The sequence below is a fragment of the Giraffa tippelskirchi genome, chromosome 8 (assembly GCF_054371585.1).
Source record: "Giraffa tippelskirchi isolate mGirTip1 chromosome 8, T2T-mGirTip1v1.2.pri, whole genome shotgun sequence".
In the NCBI taxonomy this organism is placed as follows: Eukaryota; Metazoa; Chordata; class Mammalia; order Artiodactyla; family Giraffidae; genus Giraffa; species Giraffa tippelskirchi.
Genome location: NC_137282.1, coordinates 79019230 through 79038980, shown reverse-complemented (window position 1 = coordinate 79038980; position 19751 = coordinate 79019230). Strand labels below are relative to the sequence as shown.

At 39.5% G+C, this 19751-nt stretch overlaps 1 protein-coding gene across 6 annotated transcripts in view; it reads right to left on the bottom strand.

The window, feature by feature from the left end:
* The window catches only part of NPR3 (natriuretic peptide receptor 3), an 80829-nt gene that overhangs the window by 33204 nt on the left and 27874 nt on the right, over positions 1-19751 (bottom strand). For all 6 annotated transcript variants that reach the window (XR_014062526.1, XR_014062527.1, XM_081521432.1 and 3 more), the window contains exon 3: positions 16324-16490. Coding sequence is in view for 4 of the 6 variants with exons in the window: in XM_081521432.1 (XP_081377558.1) it covers positions 16324-16490 (167 nt within the window). In the remaining 2 variants the exon portion in view is untranslated. The remainder of the gene's footprint in view (positions 1-16323; positions 16491-19751) is intronic.

Genomic DNA, 19751 nt, shown 5'->3' with positions numbered 1-19751 from the left:
TGCGTGGAAAAACCATTTCTCCTAGGTGCTGTGGAGCTTCCTTGAACATTTGCCAATTGCACAAGTTCAACAGCAATAAATAGATCCACATCTGCCAATATGTGGGAATCACAAGCAGATGAATTCCTATTTACAATCAAATAAAAATGCTTTAGCCAGGAGAATCCCAACTTTTTTTAATATTCTATTTCTAATATTTTAGTATTATAATATTTAGTAGCACAACTAAAGTTATTTAAAATTACAGAAAGACAATTTTAAAGCATTTTCTCTTTTATGTCAAGGAAAAAAGTGGGGTTTTTTTTAGATTTTAGGACATCTTTATTTAAATGTGTTTTCAAAGTCGACTGATAATTTCTTTAGCTAGAAGAAAAAAGAGAATGGCTTTTAATAAGCCATTCCTCTTGGTGTCCTTATTCTGCCTGATTACATTTTCCTAATAAAACTAATCTTATTGATACGTTGGCATGTGAACGCATTATTTTTCTGTTGTTAAAAGTCAACTTGTGGTTTTCTCTTATTCTTTCAAATACAATTAGCAAAGCCCTCCAGTGCCTGAAAGGGTCTTTTCATTTGGACAAATTATTCTCTGGCTGACTTGAAAGGAAGAGGGTGAGGGCACAGGGCGGGGTAGTGTGGGGCACGTCCTCTGTTCTGAGGCAGCGCTGGTAGACACAAAAGCGGCCTGTGCACACCCTCACCAGAAGTGGGGCAGGTCCTGCTTGCCTTGGATGCATTATTATTTTTTTTTCTTCTTCTTCTTTCATTGGTTTTACTGAAGAGCTAACTGGAAATTTCAGTGAGAGTGTGTGCATGCATGCCAGCTAAGTCGCTTCAGTCATGTCTGATTCTGTGAGACCCTATAGACTGTAGCCCAACAGGCTCCTCTGTCCATGGGGATTCTCCAGGCAAGAATACTGGAGTGGGTTGCCATGCCCTTCTCCAGGGGATCTTCCTGACCCAGAGATCAAACACATACTCTTGTGTCTCTTGTATTGGCAGGTGGGTTCTTTACCACTACCACCTGGGAAGCCCTCAGTGAGAGTATACAGTTCTAATTAAATGATATACAAGACAAGAGGAGAGGGGCTTCCCTGGTGGCTCAGATGATAAAGAATTTTCCTACAAAGCAGGAGACCTGGGTTCAATCCCTAGATGGAGAAGATCCCCTGGAGAAGGGAATGGCTACCTACTCCAGTGTTCTTGCCTGGAGAATTCCATGGACAGAGGAGCCTAGTGGTGGGACACGACTGAGCAGCTAACACTTTCACTTTAAGACAAGAGGAAGGGAAAGGCCCGGCCAAGATTTTACTGCTGAACTGATAACTTCTCAACTAATGTCACCTCCTACACTGCCTCTGTGCAAAACCAGGGTCAAAACACAAGCTCGATTAGACAGATTTACTGCTGGGCTTTCCTCTCATTGAAGGAAATAACATGTGTACAATTCAATATCTTGGACTTTCCAAAATGCAATGCTTGGCCTATCTAAACAATGATTTATTAAAACCCGTCTCTGTTCGAATACTGTGGCTAGATAAGGTGTAGACTCCAGGCCCCCATTTCGTTTCTGAGTGTCAGAGGGAGACTGGGGAAAGAGGAATTGCCCAGTACACATCCTACCTCCCTAACAATACTGCTGTGCCATCAGACATGGCCAGAATATTTGTTTAATTAGTTACATTTTCAACTTTTAAATAAGGAGAAAAAACAAGCTATGGGTGGCCTGCTAACCTCAAACGAGCAAATATCCAAGGTTATAAAATCACCCCCTGCTCAGAATACCTGGTTAGAAATAAAAACAGCATTTACCAAATTCTACCCCAAGTCAAAAACAGAGGTTCCATTAAGAAGTATGAAACTGAATTTGAAAACCAGAGTACCAAGGATGCAGCATTATTTCATTAAAAAAATGGACTTGGCACTTTCTCTATAACTACAACGCCTTTCTTTGACAACAGCGTCAAAAAACCATCTTTGAGATTAATTGGAAAAATACTTTTTAAAAAAAAAAGCTGCTAGCACTGTTTACAATAGCCAGGACATGGAAGCAACCTAGATGTCCATCAGCAGAAGAATGGATAAGGAAGCTGTGGTACATATACACAATGGAATATTACTCAGCCATTAAAAAAAATACATTTGAATCGGTTCTATTGAGATGGATGAAACTGGAACCCATTATACAGAGTGAAGTAAGCCAGAAAGAAAAACACCAATACAGTATACTAATGCATATATATGGAATTTGAAAGATGGTAACGATAACCCTATATGCGAGATAGAATAAGAGACACAGATGCATAGAACAGTCTTATGGACTCTGAGGGAGAAGGTGAGGGTGGGACGTTCTGGGAGAATAGCACTGAAACATGTATATTATCATATGTGAAACAGAACACCATTCCATGTTCGATGCATGAGACAAATGCTCAGGGCCGGGGCAATGGGATGACCCAAAGGGATGGGATGGGGAGGGAGGTGGGAGGGGGGTCCAGGAAGGGGAACACATGTAAACCCATGGCTGATTCATGTCAATGTATGGCAAAAACTACTACAATATTGTAAAGTAATTAGCCCCCAACTAAAATAAATAAATTTATTAAAAAAAAAAAAAGACCTTAAAAAAAAAAAAAAGCTGCTAATCCATTCAAAAACTAGGCTCTAATTTTGTGTTTGCAAAACTACACTTGTAGCTAGATCCTTGCAAATGCAAATTGGATGCAGAACATTGCAATTACTTAATTTTTGTATACAAAGATGAGTTTTGCACTTACAAATGGTTTCAGGCTGCAGAATGATGACCAGTTTGGAGCTGAAGAAAAGTTGGTCATTTGTATTTTAAAGTTGAAGTAATGAAAATCTCCAAGAGACTTTTATGATGTAATGTTATAAGCAGCAGAATGCTTTATTGTAATAATTCCACACCCAGATAGTGACAATGAAGTACAACCTCTAAATTAACCCTTAAATTAGAAAAACACTTTGTACATATAATAATAGAAACCTAGGAATGGGAAAGCACCTTGAGATGGTGGCCCCAAATCTCTGGTTTTACAACAGAAGAAGCCCCAAGAAGTAAAGAGACCCAGCCAAGGGCTTTCTCAGCCCAAGTCCAGGGTCAGCCTTCTCTCCCACAGCTCCTTTCCCAGCTGGATTGCCTCTGGGTCTAAAACAATGCTGCCTGCAACACTGGAGATCACTAGGGTACTGTGCTTAGTTGTGTCTGACTCTTTGCAACCCCATGGACTGTAGCCTGCCAGGGTCCTCTGTCCATGGGGATTCTTCCAGGCAAGAACACTGGACTAGGTTGCCATGGTCTCCTCCAGGGGATCTTCCCAACCCGGGGGTTGAACCCAGGTCTCCCGCATTGCAGGCAGATTCTTTACCGTCTAAGCCATCAGGGAAGCTCAACACATTCTGTTCAGAGGAGATGGTCTCCACTACCCAAGGCCGCATTGGAAGATGACTGAATCCCAAGTCGGAACCCTTTAAACAAGTCTATGTCTTCCAATGTTTTCAACTTTTTTCTGATTCTATGAAAGGTGTAAAACTGCTACCACTGCATCGTGATAAGTTGCAAATAACCCACCAGGACATAAACAGGTTATTTTATGTAAATATCCCATTTCTTAACCTTAAAAGTCAGCCAACTTAGCTTTTTAAAAATCTGCTTTAAAACCTAGACTTCTACTTATGCTGGCATCAGGATTCCTAGATGGTATTCTTATCCATGTTCCTTTTTCAAATGAAACTGGCACAAGAACTATATTAGAGGAAACAGCCCTGAACACAAAGTAAAATGAAGTCTTCCTACATCAGTATGACAAAACTGGAAAAGAACAGCCCCTTTCTTAGTGAGTATGTATTATTGTTAATGGATGTTGCCTCTGTATAGTTGCTTTTCAAGAATCAGAGAGGACAGGCATAACTGTGAGGGTAAGAAAGTAACCACTGAGCTAATAAATCAGGATTAAGTAGCCACTAGAAGAGAAACTATAACCAAATGAGAATTTCTAAAGGAGCAAGGGCATTCTGGACCAAAAGAAATACACTAACTCCCTCTCTCAAGCACACTCTCTCTTTCCCCCTCCCTTCTTTGCTTTGAGTATAATGAGATTATTACAACTACCACCACTCCCAAAAATAAATAGGATGGCACCACCATCTCTGCCTACTTGCATGGTGCTGAAATTCAACAATCCAGAGAGACTTCTGGTAGTCACAACCATTTACCCATCCATTCTCTGCAAAATCCCCACTAAAATGACAATGAAATTTTTAAGATGTAAATTTACAAGTTCAGAGAATATAGGAAGGAAACAGTGGATGAGGAGAGTTGATAAAATTTTGAAAGTTGGAAAGGGGTAAGTAACTCAACAGACCTGAGAAACCTAAATCCAAGTAAGTGGGGGAGCATGACAGGGAACTCCAACAAGAAGCAAAGAACTCCAGTCTAGAAGTTCTAGAACTGGAGACACTAGTTACCTCTGGAGGCAGGGATGCAGTGGGGTGGGAAATACTGGGATTAGTTGAAAATCTGTACAAAGAACACTTAAATGTCAGATCCCCCACTCCCAAATGTTGATGCAAAGAATTTCTGACCAGAAGGATATAATCACAGCTGAAAATTGAGGTATAAGTGTAAAGTCCTCAGTCCTAAAGGTGAGAGTCCCCCCTTTCTAGGCTGCCAGAATGTAGGGCAGCCTTATGACTCTCAAAAAGATATTTGGAGAACAATTATTTATTGAAACTGACCAGCCTAAGAAAAACAACCTCCACATAATCATATTTGAGATGACCTTTTGAAAATGCCGACTTGACATCTTATTACCCTACATTAAAATCTACCACTAGACAAGTTCCCATGCACACAGAACTTAGATAAGAATTACCAACAGTTTAAGAAAAGCTTATAATATAACATAGAAAGAATTAAAAATTAATATTTTAAAAAGAACTTGAAAGAAACGGGCAATGCAGGAAATAAAATAAAACTTTTTAAAAATATCAACAAATATGAAATGCCTGCAATTACAAGAAGCACCTTTGTTTTATGTGCCCTTGCTGCTGCTGCTGCTGCTCCTGCTGCTGCTAAGTCGCTTCAGTCATGTCCGACTCTGTGCGACCCCATAGACGGCAGCCCACTAGGCTCCTCTGTCCCTGGGATTCTCCAGGCAAGAACACTGGAGTGGGTTGCCATTTCCTTGTCCTATGTGCCCTTAGACAGAAAAAAATTGTGACAGCCCACCAATTATAAAATGAATCCCAACTTTAGATAAGTTAAAATGTGAAAGAAGTATATTCTTGAACTGATGAAAGGGTATACTCAGGAAAAAAAGATATTGCATCCAGGAAACAAGGTCAGTGTATTGGCACTCAGAATGAAAAAGAGGTCTTGTAAGTTAAAATTTTGACAGCAAAAATTAAAAATTCAATAGACAGATTGGAAGATAAATTTGTGGCAATCTCAGAAAATAAAAGAAATTGGCATAGTTGAAAAATAAAAGGGAAAATTAGAGAATCAACTGAGGAGACCTGACATCCCACTTTAAAATTTTTCAGAAAGAGAAAACAAAGTGATTAGCACAGATTTATAAAGACCCACACCAAAACTCACCATTGTGAAATTTCAGAACACCAGTGAGCCAACTGTCTGCCTATTAGAACTCCAATTCATTCCCCTCCCTACATCTGTTTGCTCTGTTCTATATCATAGAAGGGTGATTTGTCCAGGCGGCATTTCCCTGTCAGCTTATTCTTGGTTCATTCAGCCAACAAGAAGCACTGGTTGAAGAGCCAGAAAGGAGGGAAAAGACAGAATAGCGCTCCCTCTCTCTTTGCCTTAGACAGCCTCTCTGGCAGGGCTATGCGTCTTCCCTGCTTCTAACTCTCATGAGCAGCCTTAACTCTGGAGTTCCTGGTAAAACTGTCTTTTCTCTGATCCTTCTAGCTCTAGAAGCAGTAATGGCTCTTTGCTATTGCCAGTCTCTGGCTTGCCTTACTCTTCTATTTGGTATCTTAGCTTTTCTTATACCTTAAAGTTAGCTTCTCCTAGTAAATTCCTTCTGTTGAAATACCTTGTGCAGACTCTGTTTTCCTGACTAAATCCTAACTGATTCAACCAATGATACAGAGAAAGTACTAAACGCTTCTAGAAGTAGAGAAAAAGAAAATAGTAGGAAAGAGATAAATAATCAGAATGGTAATACCAAAAACTGAAAAAAAAAAAATAGAGCGATGACCCCACAATTTTAAGAGAAAATAATCTTCAAACTACAATTTTATATCCAGATAAGTAATCAATTAAATATAACAATAAAAAATATTTTCTGATTCCATGCAAGGTGTGAAAAGTTTTTCCACTCATACTCTTTGTCCTTCAAAACTAAGTTGAAATTCAACAAAGAAGGAGATGTGATATCTAAGAAAAAGAAGGATCTAGTACAGGAGAGAACTAAAGGTTGATATTAAAGAAAGCAGTTACTCTAAACTAGAGCAGGAAAACAATAGAAAAAAAAATGAAACATCATTTTCTAAAAATTTTGACTGAAGGAATGAGAATGAAATAGTGCGAATTACACTTTTATTTGGAAGCAAATAAAAAAACAAGGAAATTACTAACTCCAGAAAAAACAAAAAGCTACATAGGAAAGGAAATGTAATCATAGAATACTACACGATTCTGTTGTAAATACATACATATTTATACACATATATGTATGTCATAATAATAATAGCTCTATTTTTTAGTCTTTCTTCAGATTTTATTCTGTGACTATACCTTTAACTGAAAATTATGTCATAAGATATTGGTAAGATGGGTAGTATTGATAGAGGAAGAGTCTATAAAGGAGTTAAATCTTTTTCCATTTTAGGAAATTGCAAAATAATATCAAAAATTTTAATATTAAAAACATCAATATAAATAAGCTAGTTTAGAAATATAAAGGGAAACAGCAGGGACCAGAAAAAACATTAAGGATTATGGCCTCCAAAGAATGGGTGTCAGGAGTGGAGTAAAGCAGAATGGGAGACTCATGTTTATCTTAAGAGTACTATGAATTTATTTTTAATCCAGTGTGGGTCTTTTTTCATTGTATGCAATCTAGAAATTCATGTATTATTTTGACTTAAACAACTACAATATCAAGGAAAGAGGGTGAGCTTCACCCAAGAGCAGAGCCAGCTGTTAAAGGGCCAGCCAGTGAATGGGTGTCAGAAGTGCCAAACACAATAGGAGAAAGGGGCGAAGCCAAGAGTGGGATTTACAGGACCGAGAAGTCAGGGTGGCTGCCAGAGGAGAAAAGATGTCTCCAACTCTGGCTCAGCCTAAACTGAGAAATAGTAGCTGGGACAAATTTAAGTCTACCTCTTAAAGATGTGAAAACACTGGTAGGTGTAAAGACTAGACTGACTCCCTAGTCCAGAATGAAAGTATGATTAAATGAATAGTATCTCCTTCTTCCATCTCAGGTATAAAACAAATGGTTTCAGAATAAGATTAAAAAATATTAGGGCATTTAGGTGTCTCTTCGCTTTCAGTGAAGAGATTTTTCAGTGTAGCCCTGCTTACACAACACTGTAGACTATCCATGTGAATAAACGGGGTTTGGGACAATAACGGGTCAAATGATATGCTGACTAACCCTGGTATAATTCAATGATTCCCACCTTTTTGTGAGATTGATCCCATTAAAAGTCAGATGAAGGGTGCATATTTCTTGAGAGAAATATACACATGTGCACTTACATACAAAATTTTGTACATAATTATTAAGAGTTAATGCACCCTAAGTCATCCACATAAAGAGATCATGGAGAGTTGGATGAATTTGGAAGGAGCCTCCTATTAAAGAACTAAGTGAATCCACTCCACTGTGTTTGATTTCATTTCTCTTGAAACATGGATATTTTCACACAGGTGCCACATTTGGTCTGCTGCTGCTGCTGCTGCTAAGTCCCTTCAGTTGTGTCCGACTCTGTGCAACCCCATAGACGGCAGCCCACCAGGCTCCTCCGTCCCTGGGATTCTCCAGGCAAGAACACTGGAGTGGGTTGCCATTTCCTTCTCCAATGCATGAAAGTGAAAAGTGAAAGTGAAGTCACTCAGTCGTGTCCGATTCTTCGAGACCCCATGGACTGCAGCCTACCAGGCTCCTCCGTCCATGGGATTTTCCAGGCGAAAGTGCTGGAGTGGGTTGCCATTGCCTTCTCTGACATTTAGTCTACTACAAGATAAATTGTCCAGACTTGTGTGAATGCCATCAGTGTGTCAGAGTGCTGACACTGAAGTGAATGATGTTTTACATCCGTGCTGGCACAGGAATTGCAGCCTCTGTAGGCTCCCAGAGCTCATGGATATTTATATCCTTGCTCAAGTATTTTTAGGTGGTCCCAAGATGGGACCATTACATGGTCCAGGATCAAGTCACAGCCATGCTCCCTGGGGTGCTCAATAAACAGCCTCTGATGACTTAGGACATGAAGGTTTACACTTCAGAAGATATCATGGAAAATAAATCCCAGCATATGGAGAGAAGACCAAGTCCTGATTAGACTTTGTCAAGTGTGTGAAAGAGTAAAGAGACACTGACACCTTAAAAGTGTGTATTTGGGCAAGCGTGGTGCAGGGAAAGGAAGGAAGCACTCCTGCCTGTGCTGCCTGTCAGGCTCACTTGTAGGGTCTGAGACACTTAATCTCTGGGTCATGGGTTTGCCCTCATATTGGGCACATTGTTGTTAAAAAGGTCAGACTGATGTAGTGGAAAAAGAAAGTCACTGCACTGGGAGTCAGGGGACGCCACTAATCTTGGCTTGGCCACCACACAGCGCATTCTAAAACCAAATACCAGTGCTCTAGAATTGGAACCATTCGGTGGCAGAAGCCAAACAGCTCCATTAAGACACCCTTGAGTGAGAGCCGCTGCACATGTGGGCAACCCAATAAAAACCACCAGAGAAGGCCAGACAGACAGTTGGCGAGCATTTGTCTGAGCCAGGCTGGAAGCTCTACTGATACTACAGGGCCTCTACCATGGGACTTTACTGCTAACTTTAGATTTCTGACGCCCCCTCAGATGGCCCTCAGAATCCCCACTATAAAAACCCATTACTAACCCCCCAATACCATCTCCCACAGTAGGAGTGGATCTGAACTCCTATCACTATGCACCTGCTAAGGTCTAAGCATAGGACTCTGTCACCAACCAACAGTGCCCGTACTGACTGCAATACAGTGGTTACATTTGGGAAAGCTACCTCCTCCTGGGCTTCCCTGGTGGCTCAGATGGTAAAGAATCTGCCTGCAATGTGGAAGACCTGGGTTCGATCCCTGGGTTGGGAAGATCCCCTGGAGGAGGGCACGGCAATCCACTTCAGTATGCCTGGAGAATCCCCATGGACAGAGGAGCCTGGAGGGCTATGGTCTACAGGGTCACGATCTATACAGTCTACAGGCTCAGTTGGACATGACTGAGTGACAAAGCACACACACACCCCTCACCTCCCAGGGCTTCAGTCTTCACCACTGTACGGGAAGGGGGCTGGGTCTGATGTCTTCTGGTTCAGTAATAACTTATTGGCTGCTTCCTAAGTGCCAAGCATATAGTAAGGGGGAGGCAAGATTAAACAGCTCTCATGGAACTTCCAGTGTGGTAGAGGAAGTCAGAAGTAATTTAAAAATCTCACACACGGGCATGTGGTTACGACCAGGGCGGCAGGCTATGATGTTGAGGAGCAGAGTGCATGAGTTAGTCTGGAGTATCAGGAAAAATGGCCTGAGAAAGTGGTACTTGAGTTAACATCTGAAGGATGAGCAGGGGAGCTAAAGAGGACACTATAGGCAGGAACTTCAGACACATGGAATACACTGCTCTGGAATATAAAAAGCAAAAGGAAGAGAAATAATGGCTACCATCCATTGAATATTTACTTAGTGCCTGGCATTGTGTTAAATATACTTAAATATTTATATACAATGCTGAAATTCTTTTAACCTGTCAGTTAAAAATTATCGTCTCCACCTTATAGTCAGAAAACTAAGGCACAGTTTCAGAAACATGCTCAAGATAAAAACACTGCGAGACAGATCCAGGTCTATGAAAAGGAAACTGGCATATTTAAACACTATACGGTCTCCCAATATAATGGGCCCTATTAAAACATGATGCATCGAATAGATTAGGTTTTCACCAGATTCACTAGTAAAAGAACAAATATACTTTAAAAATACTATTGGGAGTTCCCTGGCAGTCCAGGGGTTAAGAATCCACACTCCCAATGCAGAGGGGCCTGTTCAATCCCTGGTCAGGAAACTAGATCTCTTTTGCCACAACTAGAGATCCCACATTCCACAACAAGGACCCAGTGCAGCCAAAAAATAAATAAGTATTATTGTATCACCCATAGAAATGGTGGAGACAATGTCATAAGATACAAGTGCTAATAACTAGACAATTACAGTATACACAACATCCAAAGCCCCAACAACAGCCCAACCCCGAGCAATCCTGCTTTCCATCATTTCACACGTATACCTAGCCAACCACCCACCAGAGGTGAGTGAGACAGGAGTGGACTTCTGACCCAGAAAGGCTAGTCTACAGGCTGCCAATGGCCTGGAAAGCTCCACCCTGACAAACGTGTACAGGTTCAACTGTGATTATATTCTCCAAGATAAGAACCGGGAAATAGAAGAGTTCAAGACTTCATGTAGAGAGAGAGCAGAAATATTATTCCAGGTTGTGTGGAGATTATTAAAATTTAAAAACTCTAGTAATGAAGGAGTTCCAATGATACAAATTCTGATTATAAGATAAATCCATTCTGGAAATGTGATATACAACAAGATGACCATAGTCAACAATACTGTATTGTAAATTTGAAAGTTGCTTAAAAAATAGTTTTTATAGTTTCCATCACAAGAAAAAATTTTGTAACTATGCCAGGTGTTCAGTATTAACTAAACTTACTGTGGTGATCGTTTCTCAATATACACAAATATCGAATCCTTATGTTGTCCTGAGACTTTTACTGTTATATGTCAATTATATCTCAATAAAACTGGGGTTCAGGGGGAAAACCCTGGTAATGCAACTCACATTATAAGAGAATAAAGAAAAAATCTGACTGCTTCAACAGATGTAGAAAAGGTATTTGATAAAATTTAATCACCTCAACCTACACAGGTGATTAAATTGCACAGAACTTATACCAACACATGTGTATATACACACATAAGTACAAATAAAATTGAGAAAATTTGAGTCAAATCAGTGCCTTGTTATCAGTGTCAATACCCTGGTTGTGATCATGCATGAAATTTTCCAAACTGCTACCAATCGGGAAAACTAGGCACTACATATAAGGAATATCTCTTTATTGCATCTTAAAACTACATGTAAATTTGCTCTTATCTCAATTAAAAAGTCACTTTGAAAAAAGAGAAGGCAAGAGTTGGAGATGGAAGGAGGGAGAGAGAGAGAAGGAAAGAGAGAAAAAGGGGAGAAACAATCACACTGATAATAAAATTTGGTGTATATATATATAATCATATATATAATATATAATAATATATATAATAATTATATATAATTATATATATAATAATTATATGTAATATATATAATAATTTTATTTAATTTTTTATTTTTATATAAATTATGATTATAAAATATAATAAAATTATATAAAAATAAATAAAATTATAAAATAATTATATATAATGATATTCTATATTAATTATATATATTATATATAATGATAATATATGTAATATGTATAATATATATAATAATTTTATTTAAAATTTTTTATTTTTAAAATAAAATAAAATTATTTTATTTTAAATTTACAATAATAATTTTATTTTACTGCCACTCCATCCTTCCAATATTTAAATATAGCTTTATAAAATTTTTACAGCTTCAAATTTTTGCATTTTGAGATTGCAAGCCTTCCAAAGATGCCAACCATGTACTAATATGACAACCACGATGCTAATATGCATGACATGGAGTCAGGAATATCAAATAGTTTATAATGCCTACAATGAAAATGTGTGTCCTGTCATAGAGAACAGAGATGTGTTTGCCAAGGGAGGGGTAGGGGAGTGAACTGGGAGTTTGGGATGAGTAGATACAAACTATTATGTATAGGCTGGATAAACAACAAGGTCCTACTGTATAGCACAGGAAATTATAGTCAATATCCTGCGGAACCTTAATCAAAAAGAATATGAAAATGAATATATATATATATATATAACATATATAACAGAACCACTTTGCTGTACATCAGAAATTAATAATATGACATTCCAAACAGCTATACTTGAATAAAAAAAAATCTGTGTCCAGATCCTTTCCCTAATCTACAATTATGTGAATTTTGACATTTTCTGTGCTATTTTTACTTCAGTTATCCTAATAAAGGGTGTCATTTTGCCAAAACAGAACTCACCAACAAATAAAAATAAAAGAGAACTTCCACCCTTTCCCCAAATCATACTTGAATGGTGATATGAGCAGATATGAAATGTGTTATATGCTCTTCATTTTCTTTTTTTTTTTTTTTTTACTATTTACACACTATTCTGTACTTTGCTGTTATCATTTAATATATCACTCTGGTTTTTCCACCTGAGTACACAGAGATTTGTCCTTATTTTTCACAAGTCCATCCTATCCCATTGCCTGCATATGTTATCATTTATATAAATAGTCCCTTATTGATGGGCAATTAATTAGACTGTTTCCAGTTTTCAGCCATAACAAATAATGCTGCAGTGAATACTTTGTACAATTGTAATGCCAGTGCTTATACTTCAGCACCTGCTTTATTGTTCCAAGTGCTTTACATAGCTAAAAGATAAATCCCTAGATACAAATTTGCTGAGTATGTGCCTTTGAACTTTGAAAGATCTTGCCAAAATGTTCTCCTTGGTACGCTCTTCATTTTAAAGTTAAGAAGAAGGCAAGGACACCCATTACCACTACTTATATTCAATATTGCATTGGGATCCTAGCCACTATCCTTAAAGGTTTTTATTTAATTAATTATACTTAATTTTAATTCAGAATACTTATGTAATTATGTCAGTATGTAATTATGTAAGTATGTAATTATGTAACTATGCTTTTAAGCATACTTAAAGGAAGAAGAATCAGAAAGAAACAAAACTGTTACAATTCACTGTTCAGGTGATTGCTTAGGAAATGCACTGTAAAAATTCAGAAGTAATCAAGATAGTCCACCAAAGTTGCTGGGTTTGAGATCAACAGCCAGGACTGAAAAAGCTCATGACGAATGTCATGAACAGAAGTTCCAAGTAAGCAGAGACAACCCATTAGTACAAACAAGAGAAACAGACCCAGGAAAGAGCTGAGCCTTAGGATGAAGACCACCATGTCTTGCTAGTCTGCTCCAGCATCTCCTGCTGCAGAAGATCAAGCTCTAACTTCTGTCAGGCCCCATAGCTCCCTCCTTCACGGCACTCACCACAACCACCTGTCTAAACTAACCTGACAAACATCTGCAATGACACTCAAGAGGGCACAGCTAAAACACACATAACTAGAAAGACAAAGTCATTAGGAGGAGCTCCGGTTTCTACTTTATCATTTTTATCTATTTATAAGATCTAGGGTGGTCCAGTGGTTAAGACTTAGAGCTTCCAATGCATCAGGCACAGGTTCGATCCCTGGTCAGGGAACTAGGATCCCACATGTTGCACGGTGTGGCAAAAATAAATAAACACCAATGCTAAGTATCAAAAAAAAATAAAATAAAATCTGTTTTAATGATCCCGCCATCAAAGAAAAGCAGTATTATAATCTAAAACTACAAATAATCTCTAAAGCAGCAGTCTTTGATTAGAATGTATTCTGGATCTCTGTAGTAGGTACGCCTTTCAGGAAGGTTTTGCCCAGACTACCATTAAAATAGAAACCTTGGTTCAATCCCTGAGTTGGGAAGATCCCCTGGAGAAGGGAATGGCTACTCATTCCAGTATTCTGGCCTGGCGGAATTCCATGGACTATATAGTCCCTGGGGTCACAAAGAATCAGACATGGCTGAGCAACTTTCACTTTCACTTCACCATTAAAATAAGATTTAATATTCTGAACACAAGATAACTAATGATCAAGAAGATATACCTGGTGGAGCACTGGAATGCCAACTTTCACCCACCGAATATCATCAATGTTGGCCAACCTACACTGAAATATTTGAACTTCAACAACTTCAGGAAGAAGACAAAATTTGTCATTAGACAAGATGACACCATTTTTGAGTTTTTAATATGAAGCAAAAATTAATGTGAATTTAGTAAAGCAAAATAACCTATAATGGCATATGTAAAAGACTTGGATGTTTTCAATATTGACACAGACCACCTCTGGCAGAACTACTAAAGAAATCATGATGCCCTTTGTGTCCTTCCATATTCCTGGGGCAAAGGATTCTGATGATGACAAAACTATCATAGGTTTCTATAAAAAAAAACTTGGGCTCTATTACAGAGTGCTAAGTCGCTTCAGTCATGTCTGACTCTTTGTGATGCTATGGACTATAACCCACCAGGCTCCTCTGTCCATGGGAATTCTCCAAGCAAGAATACTGAAATGGGTTGCCATGCCCTTCTCCAGGAGATCTTCCCAAACCAGGGAAGGTCTACCTCATTGCATGCAGATTCTTTACCATCTGAGCCACCAGGGAAGCCCGGGAGGTGAGGTGGCTTTCCCAAATGTAACTACTGTATTGCAGTCAGTGCAGCAAAGGATTTTCCCAACCCAGGGATGGAACCCAAGTCTCCTGCATCTCCTGCATTGCAGGCAGATTCTTTACCCACTGAGACACCTGGGAAGCCCCCTCTCTATTACAGAAACCCTACTTCTTTCATAATTCAGACCATGATGTCCAATATGGCAGCCACTGGTCAAGCACTTTGGCTGAATTAAGATATTCTTAAGGGTAAAATGGGCTTCCCAGGTGGTGCTAGTGGTAAAGAACCTGCCTGCCAATGCACAAGATAAAGATGTGAGTTCAATCCCTGAGTCAGGAAAATCCCCTAAAGGACGGCATGGCAAACCACTCAAGTATCCTTGCCTGGAGAATCCCATGGACAGAGGAGTCTGGTGGGTTATAGTCTAAAGGGTTGTGAAGAGTCAGACATGACTGAAGCAATTTAGCATGCAAGGGCAAAATACATACTGGACTTCATATAAGAAAATATATATATAATCTCAATCATAATTTACACGATTAAGTGTTGAAATATTTTTATATTTAAGTGAAATAAAATGTATTATTAAAATTAATTTCACCTGATTTTAACTTTTTCGTATGTGACTACCAAAAAATTTTTAATTACACTTGTGGTTCACATTACATATCTAGAAGACAGTGCTGATTTAGAAAATCAAAAGATATTTTGAATTATGTGTTATATACATGTATATATATGGCATTTAAGACATTAATATCTGTTTATAAGACCCTTTGTATGTCACTGGATAGCAAATTCCTACAAAGACAAGTATGATCTTATAACAATAGTACAAAAGAGGCACCATTCATTTAGTTCCAACTTTTTGACCAGATAGTGCTAAAGACTTCAGCTGGATTATTATCCTCCCACCCTCATCTGAATGAGGGAGACTGAGGAATTTGCCCTGGATCACACAGTGAGAAGTCCTGCTGCTTAATCCTGAGCCTGGCCTGAGCTCCCGACTCCAGTCGGAGTTGGAAGATGCATCTTGGAAGATGCATGAGTAACAACCACACTAATGAAGTAGGATGCTCTGGAATACTTCAGTAGGAAACAGCCCGCAGCGCAAAGAGGCAACAACGGGGCCACAAGCAAGAGAAGCAGATGGGCCACGAAGTTAAGACAGATTGCCAAAAGAAGGAGCCTTCTAAAATTCAAAATACCTTCCTTCACCAAGCTTTGGAAAAGTTAGGCATGCCAAACATGGCAATCCTTCTTCTGTCTTCTCCCCCAACATCCTGCTAGCAGAAGAGGTGAGGGAAGTCTCCAGACCTCTGCTTAGCATGACTACAAGTACCCACAGAAAGTAATTTTTCTTCCTGCAGCAGTTGGAAAAGTTTAAGTGAAGGGTGGGGTGATGGGGGCCCAATGGGGAGGAGAAAGGAAAGTTGGCCAGGGAAAAAAAAACACACACACAGAGAGCAACAGTGACATTCAGACCTGAACCTAGGAATCGGAATGATTCAGAACGGGATGCTTTATCACATCTGATTTAATTTGACGACTGTTTTGGGGACGCTGAAGGTCTAGGCTCCTAATCAAGCACTTACGTAATCCTCCTCACTGAGCCCTTGCTTCTCAACAGAACTTTTCACCTCCATGGAAAACTTCTCAAACTCAGGTTTCACTGTCCTCAGTAGAGTGATTGTTTGGAGGGATGAGTATGCTTGCTTAGCTTCAAAGTCGTGTTTGTCTCCTCTCTTCCACGAGCCATCTCCTACGGGAGAAGTAAAAATATTTATAATTCCAAGCCAGTCACCACAAAGGGGCAATTCTCCCTTTTCTACTGTGATGTGCTTCTACGTTTCCTTTGGCACCTGGGGCAGGAGGTATTGTCACAGTTTTGCACTTGGGTGTAAAGTGACAATGTCAAGATCATCAAGGCAGAAGAAGGCCCTTTGGACACGTGTTCCTTTGAAATGTGAGACAGAGAGAAGAGCACTGTTAGATTCATTGCCTTATAATAACCATGTAACTGGAATTTTAGGCTCTCAAGAATTACAGCACTGCAGGAGTAAGAAGTAGGTTTATCCCTTTCCATTCACACTTATTTTTTAAGGAGATCAAACCAGTCAATCCTAAATGAAATCAACCCTGAATATTCATTGGAAGGATCAATGCTGAAGCTGAAGTTCCAATACTTTGGCCACCTGATGCGAAGAGCTGACTCATTGGAAAAGACCTAGGAAAGATTGAGGGCAGAAGGAAAAGGGGATGAGAGAGGAAAAGATAGTTAGATAGCATTATGGACTCAATGGACATTAATCTGAGGAAACTCCAGGAAACAGTGAAGGACAGGGAAGCCTGGAGTGCTGCAATCCATGGGGTCACAAAGAGTTGGACACAACTTAGTGACTGAACAACAAATTCACTTGTTATTCAATACCTACAATCTACTGTGAAGGTCAACCAAGGTGTTAACGTGCTACAATGAACCCGATGCTACGTAGATGTGGATGGCAAGGATGGCTACATATGAAAATGAATTTATAAAGTATTATAAAGTTGGTACTAAAAGAAAAAGAGATTTGAGATTATTGAACTATTTCTCAAATCTCTTCAGGCTGAAAAGTAGCTTAGGTGAACTTGAAAATTTATCTTTTTAGTGCTGGCGACATCATAAAGATTATTTATTAGACAAGTTCATTGGTGCATCAGCAGTAACAAAATAAAAATTGCTAGCATTTATTGAGCATATATATATTATAATAATAATAAAAGCCTCATTATTGAACACTTTATATGTATAAACTCATTTAACCCTCTCAAGATCGTGTGACTGTGGGTGCAATTTCAGTTCAGTTCAGTTGCTCAGTAGTGCCCAACTCTTTGCAGCCCCATGGACTGCAGCACATCAGGCTTCCCTGTCCATCACCAATTCCTGGAGCTTGCTCAAACTCAAGTCCATCAAGTCAGTGATGCCATCCAACCATCTCATCCTCTGTCGTCCCCTTCTCCTCCTGCCTTCAATCCTTCCCAGCATCAGGGTCTTTTCCAATGAGTCAGTTTTTCACATCAGGTGGCCAAAGTGTTGGAGTTTCAGCTTTAGCATCAGTCCTTCCAATGAATATTAATGATCAATTTCCTTTAGGATTGACTGGTTTGATCGCCTTTCAGTCCAAGGGATTCTCAAGAGTCTTCTCCAACACCACAGTTCAAAAGCATCAATTCTTCAGGGTTCAACTTTCTTTATGGTCCAACTCTCACATCCATACATGACTACTGGAAAAAACATAGCTTTGACTAGATGGACCTTTGCTGGCAAAGTAGTGTCTCTACTTTTTAATAGCTGTCTATGTTGGTCATATTAATTTTACAGATTTTGGGGTACAATTTTACAGATAATTGGGTACAATTATCTTCTCTATTTTACAGATAGGGGCTTCTATGATGGCTCAGACAGTAAAGAATCTGCCTGCAATGCAGGAGACCTGGATTCAATCCCTAGGTTGTGAAGAATCCCTAGAGGAGGGCATGGCAACCCACTCCAGCATTCTTGGAAACCAAGGCATTCAGAAACCTGCTGTTTCACGGCTCTCCCTTTCACAAAAGCAAAGGCGAATTACATGAATAAGAATCATTCCTCTTCTCTATATCATTTCATTTTTGAGAAAAGAAGTAGTTTGCAGGACCCTAAAAGGAAATAGGAACCTCTGACTTTTGACCATAGTAACAGTAATTCTGAGAATTATCATTATGATTCCTAGAAATCTCTGCAAACACAGCAAGGAATTCAACAGGCTGGAGTCCAACATCCAAGTCATTTGTTTGCCCCCAAGCCCACAGTCCATAGCAGCCCAGAGCCCAGCAGCAGAACAGTGAGGATGTTTCCAGAATGTGCAGCCAGGGCTCATGGGCCTCGCTCCACTCTGATAGAAAATGTCCAGTGAAGAGCTGGTGGCTTTGCAATTTCTATCGTAGCTTAATCCAGACAAACATGGATTAACTGAACTACACACAAGGTTCTATGATAGCTACCACAGTGGGCATCATAAATGTTATGAATGGTCTCCACCACCTTCAAAAGAGGAATTTAGAGATGGACATGTAAAAAAACTGAAGTCACTACAAGATAACAATTTACTACACAGGACAGCGAGTGGTACATGGAAACCACACAGAGCATAGAGGAAGAGGCAACCGGCTCCAATGAGGGAAGTTTCATGCCAGGAAGAGGCATCCGCCTGGCCTGAAATGTGTGAATAGGATTTTAATAAGAGGAGAAGAGGATGGAAACGCATGCTTGGCAGAACCTACAATGGCACGGGCAAAGGTGCAAACGTGTATGACATTCAGTGGGCAGCTGGGAACCTCAGTCTGGAGCAGGAGAAAAGACAGGGACAAAGAATTTGTTTGTGGAGACCTCTCTTTAGTCATAATCCTAATAATAGCAGGCATTTATTAATTGCTTACTATGTGCCAGGAAGCTGTTAAAAGATAAAAAAGATAGAGCCAAGGACAGAATTCATTAAGGGCTAGATCCGTTCGCAATAAGCACAAGATTAAATTTCAGGCCACCAAACAAAACTCGATGAAGTTGTCCTCCTTCTTCTCCCGGACAAAACCTCCTGAACACCGATGAGGTTACTGCTACGCCAGTGCTCAGAGAGCGAGTGAGCTGTGTGTCACTGTCATTGGCCAGGCCAGGGTCAACCCTGCTGGGTGCTCAAGACACAGACAACATGGCCTTTGGTCAAGGGGCCAGATTTCATTTGCTAGAAAGACCCCAACTTCTAAGAACATCCAGAAGATCTTCAGCCCATGGAGGAATCCATTCCTTCTGGTGCAGTCCGTGTTTATTGATTCATTTTGAATTGACTCGAGGTATGAAGAGTCAGCAGGAATGATATTTCTTGGGCAAAGAGAGTCAGTGTTTCTCAGCTTTGGGTATAAGTCCTCTCCAAGGGCACAAGAAAGGAAATAACCCTATAAAGTGTTCTGCTGCATAATTAGAAAATACACATAGAACCGGAAACAG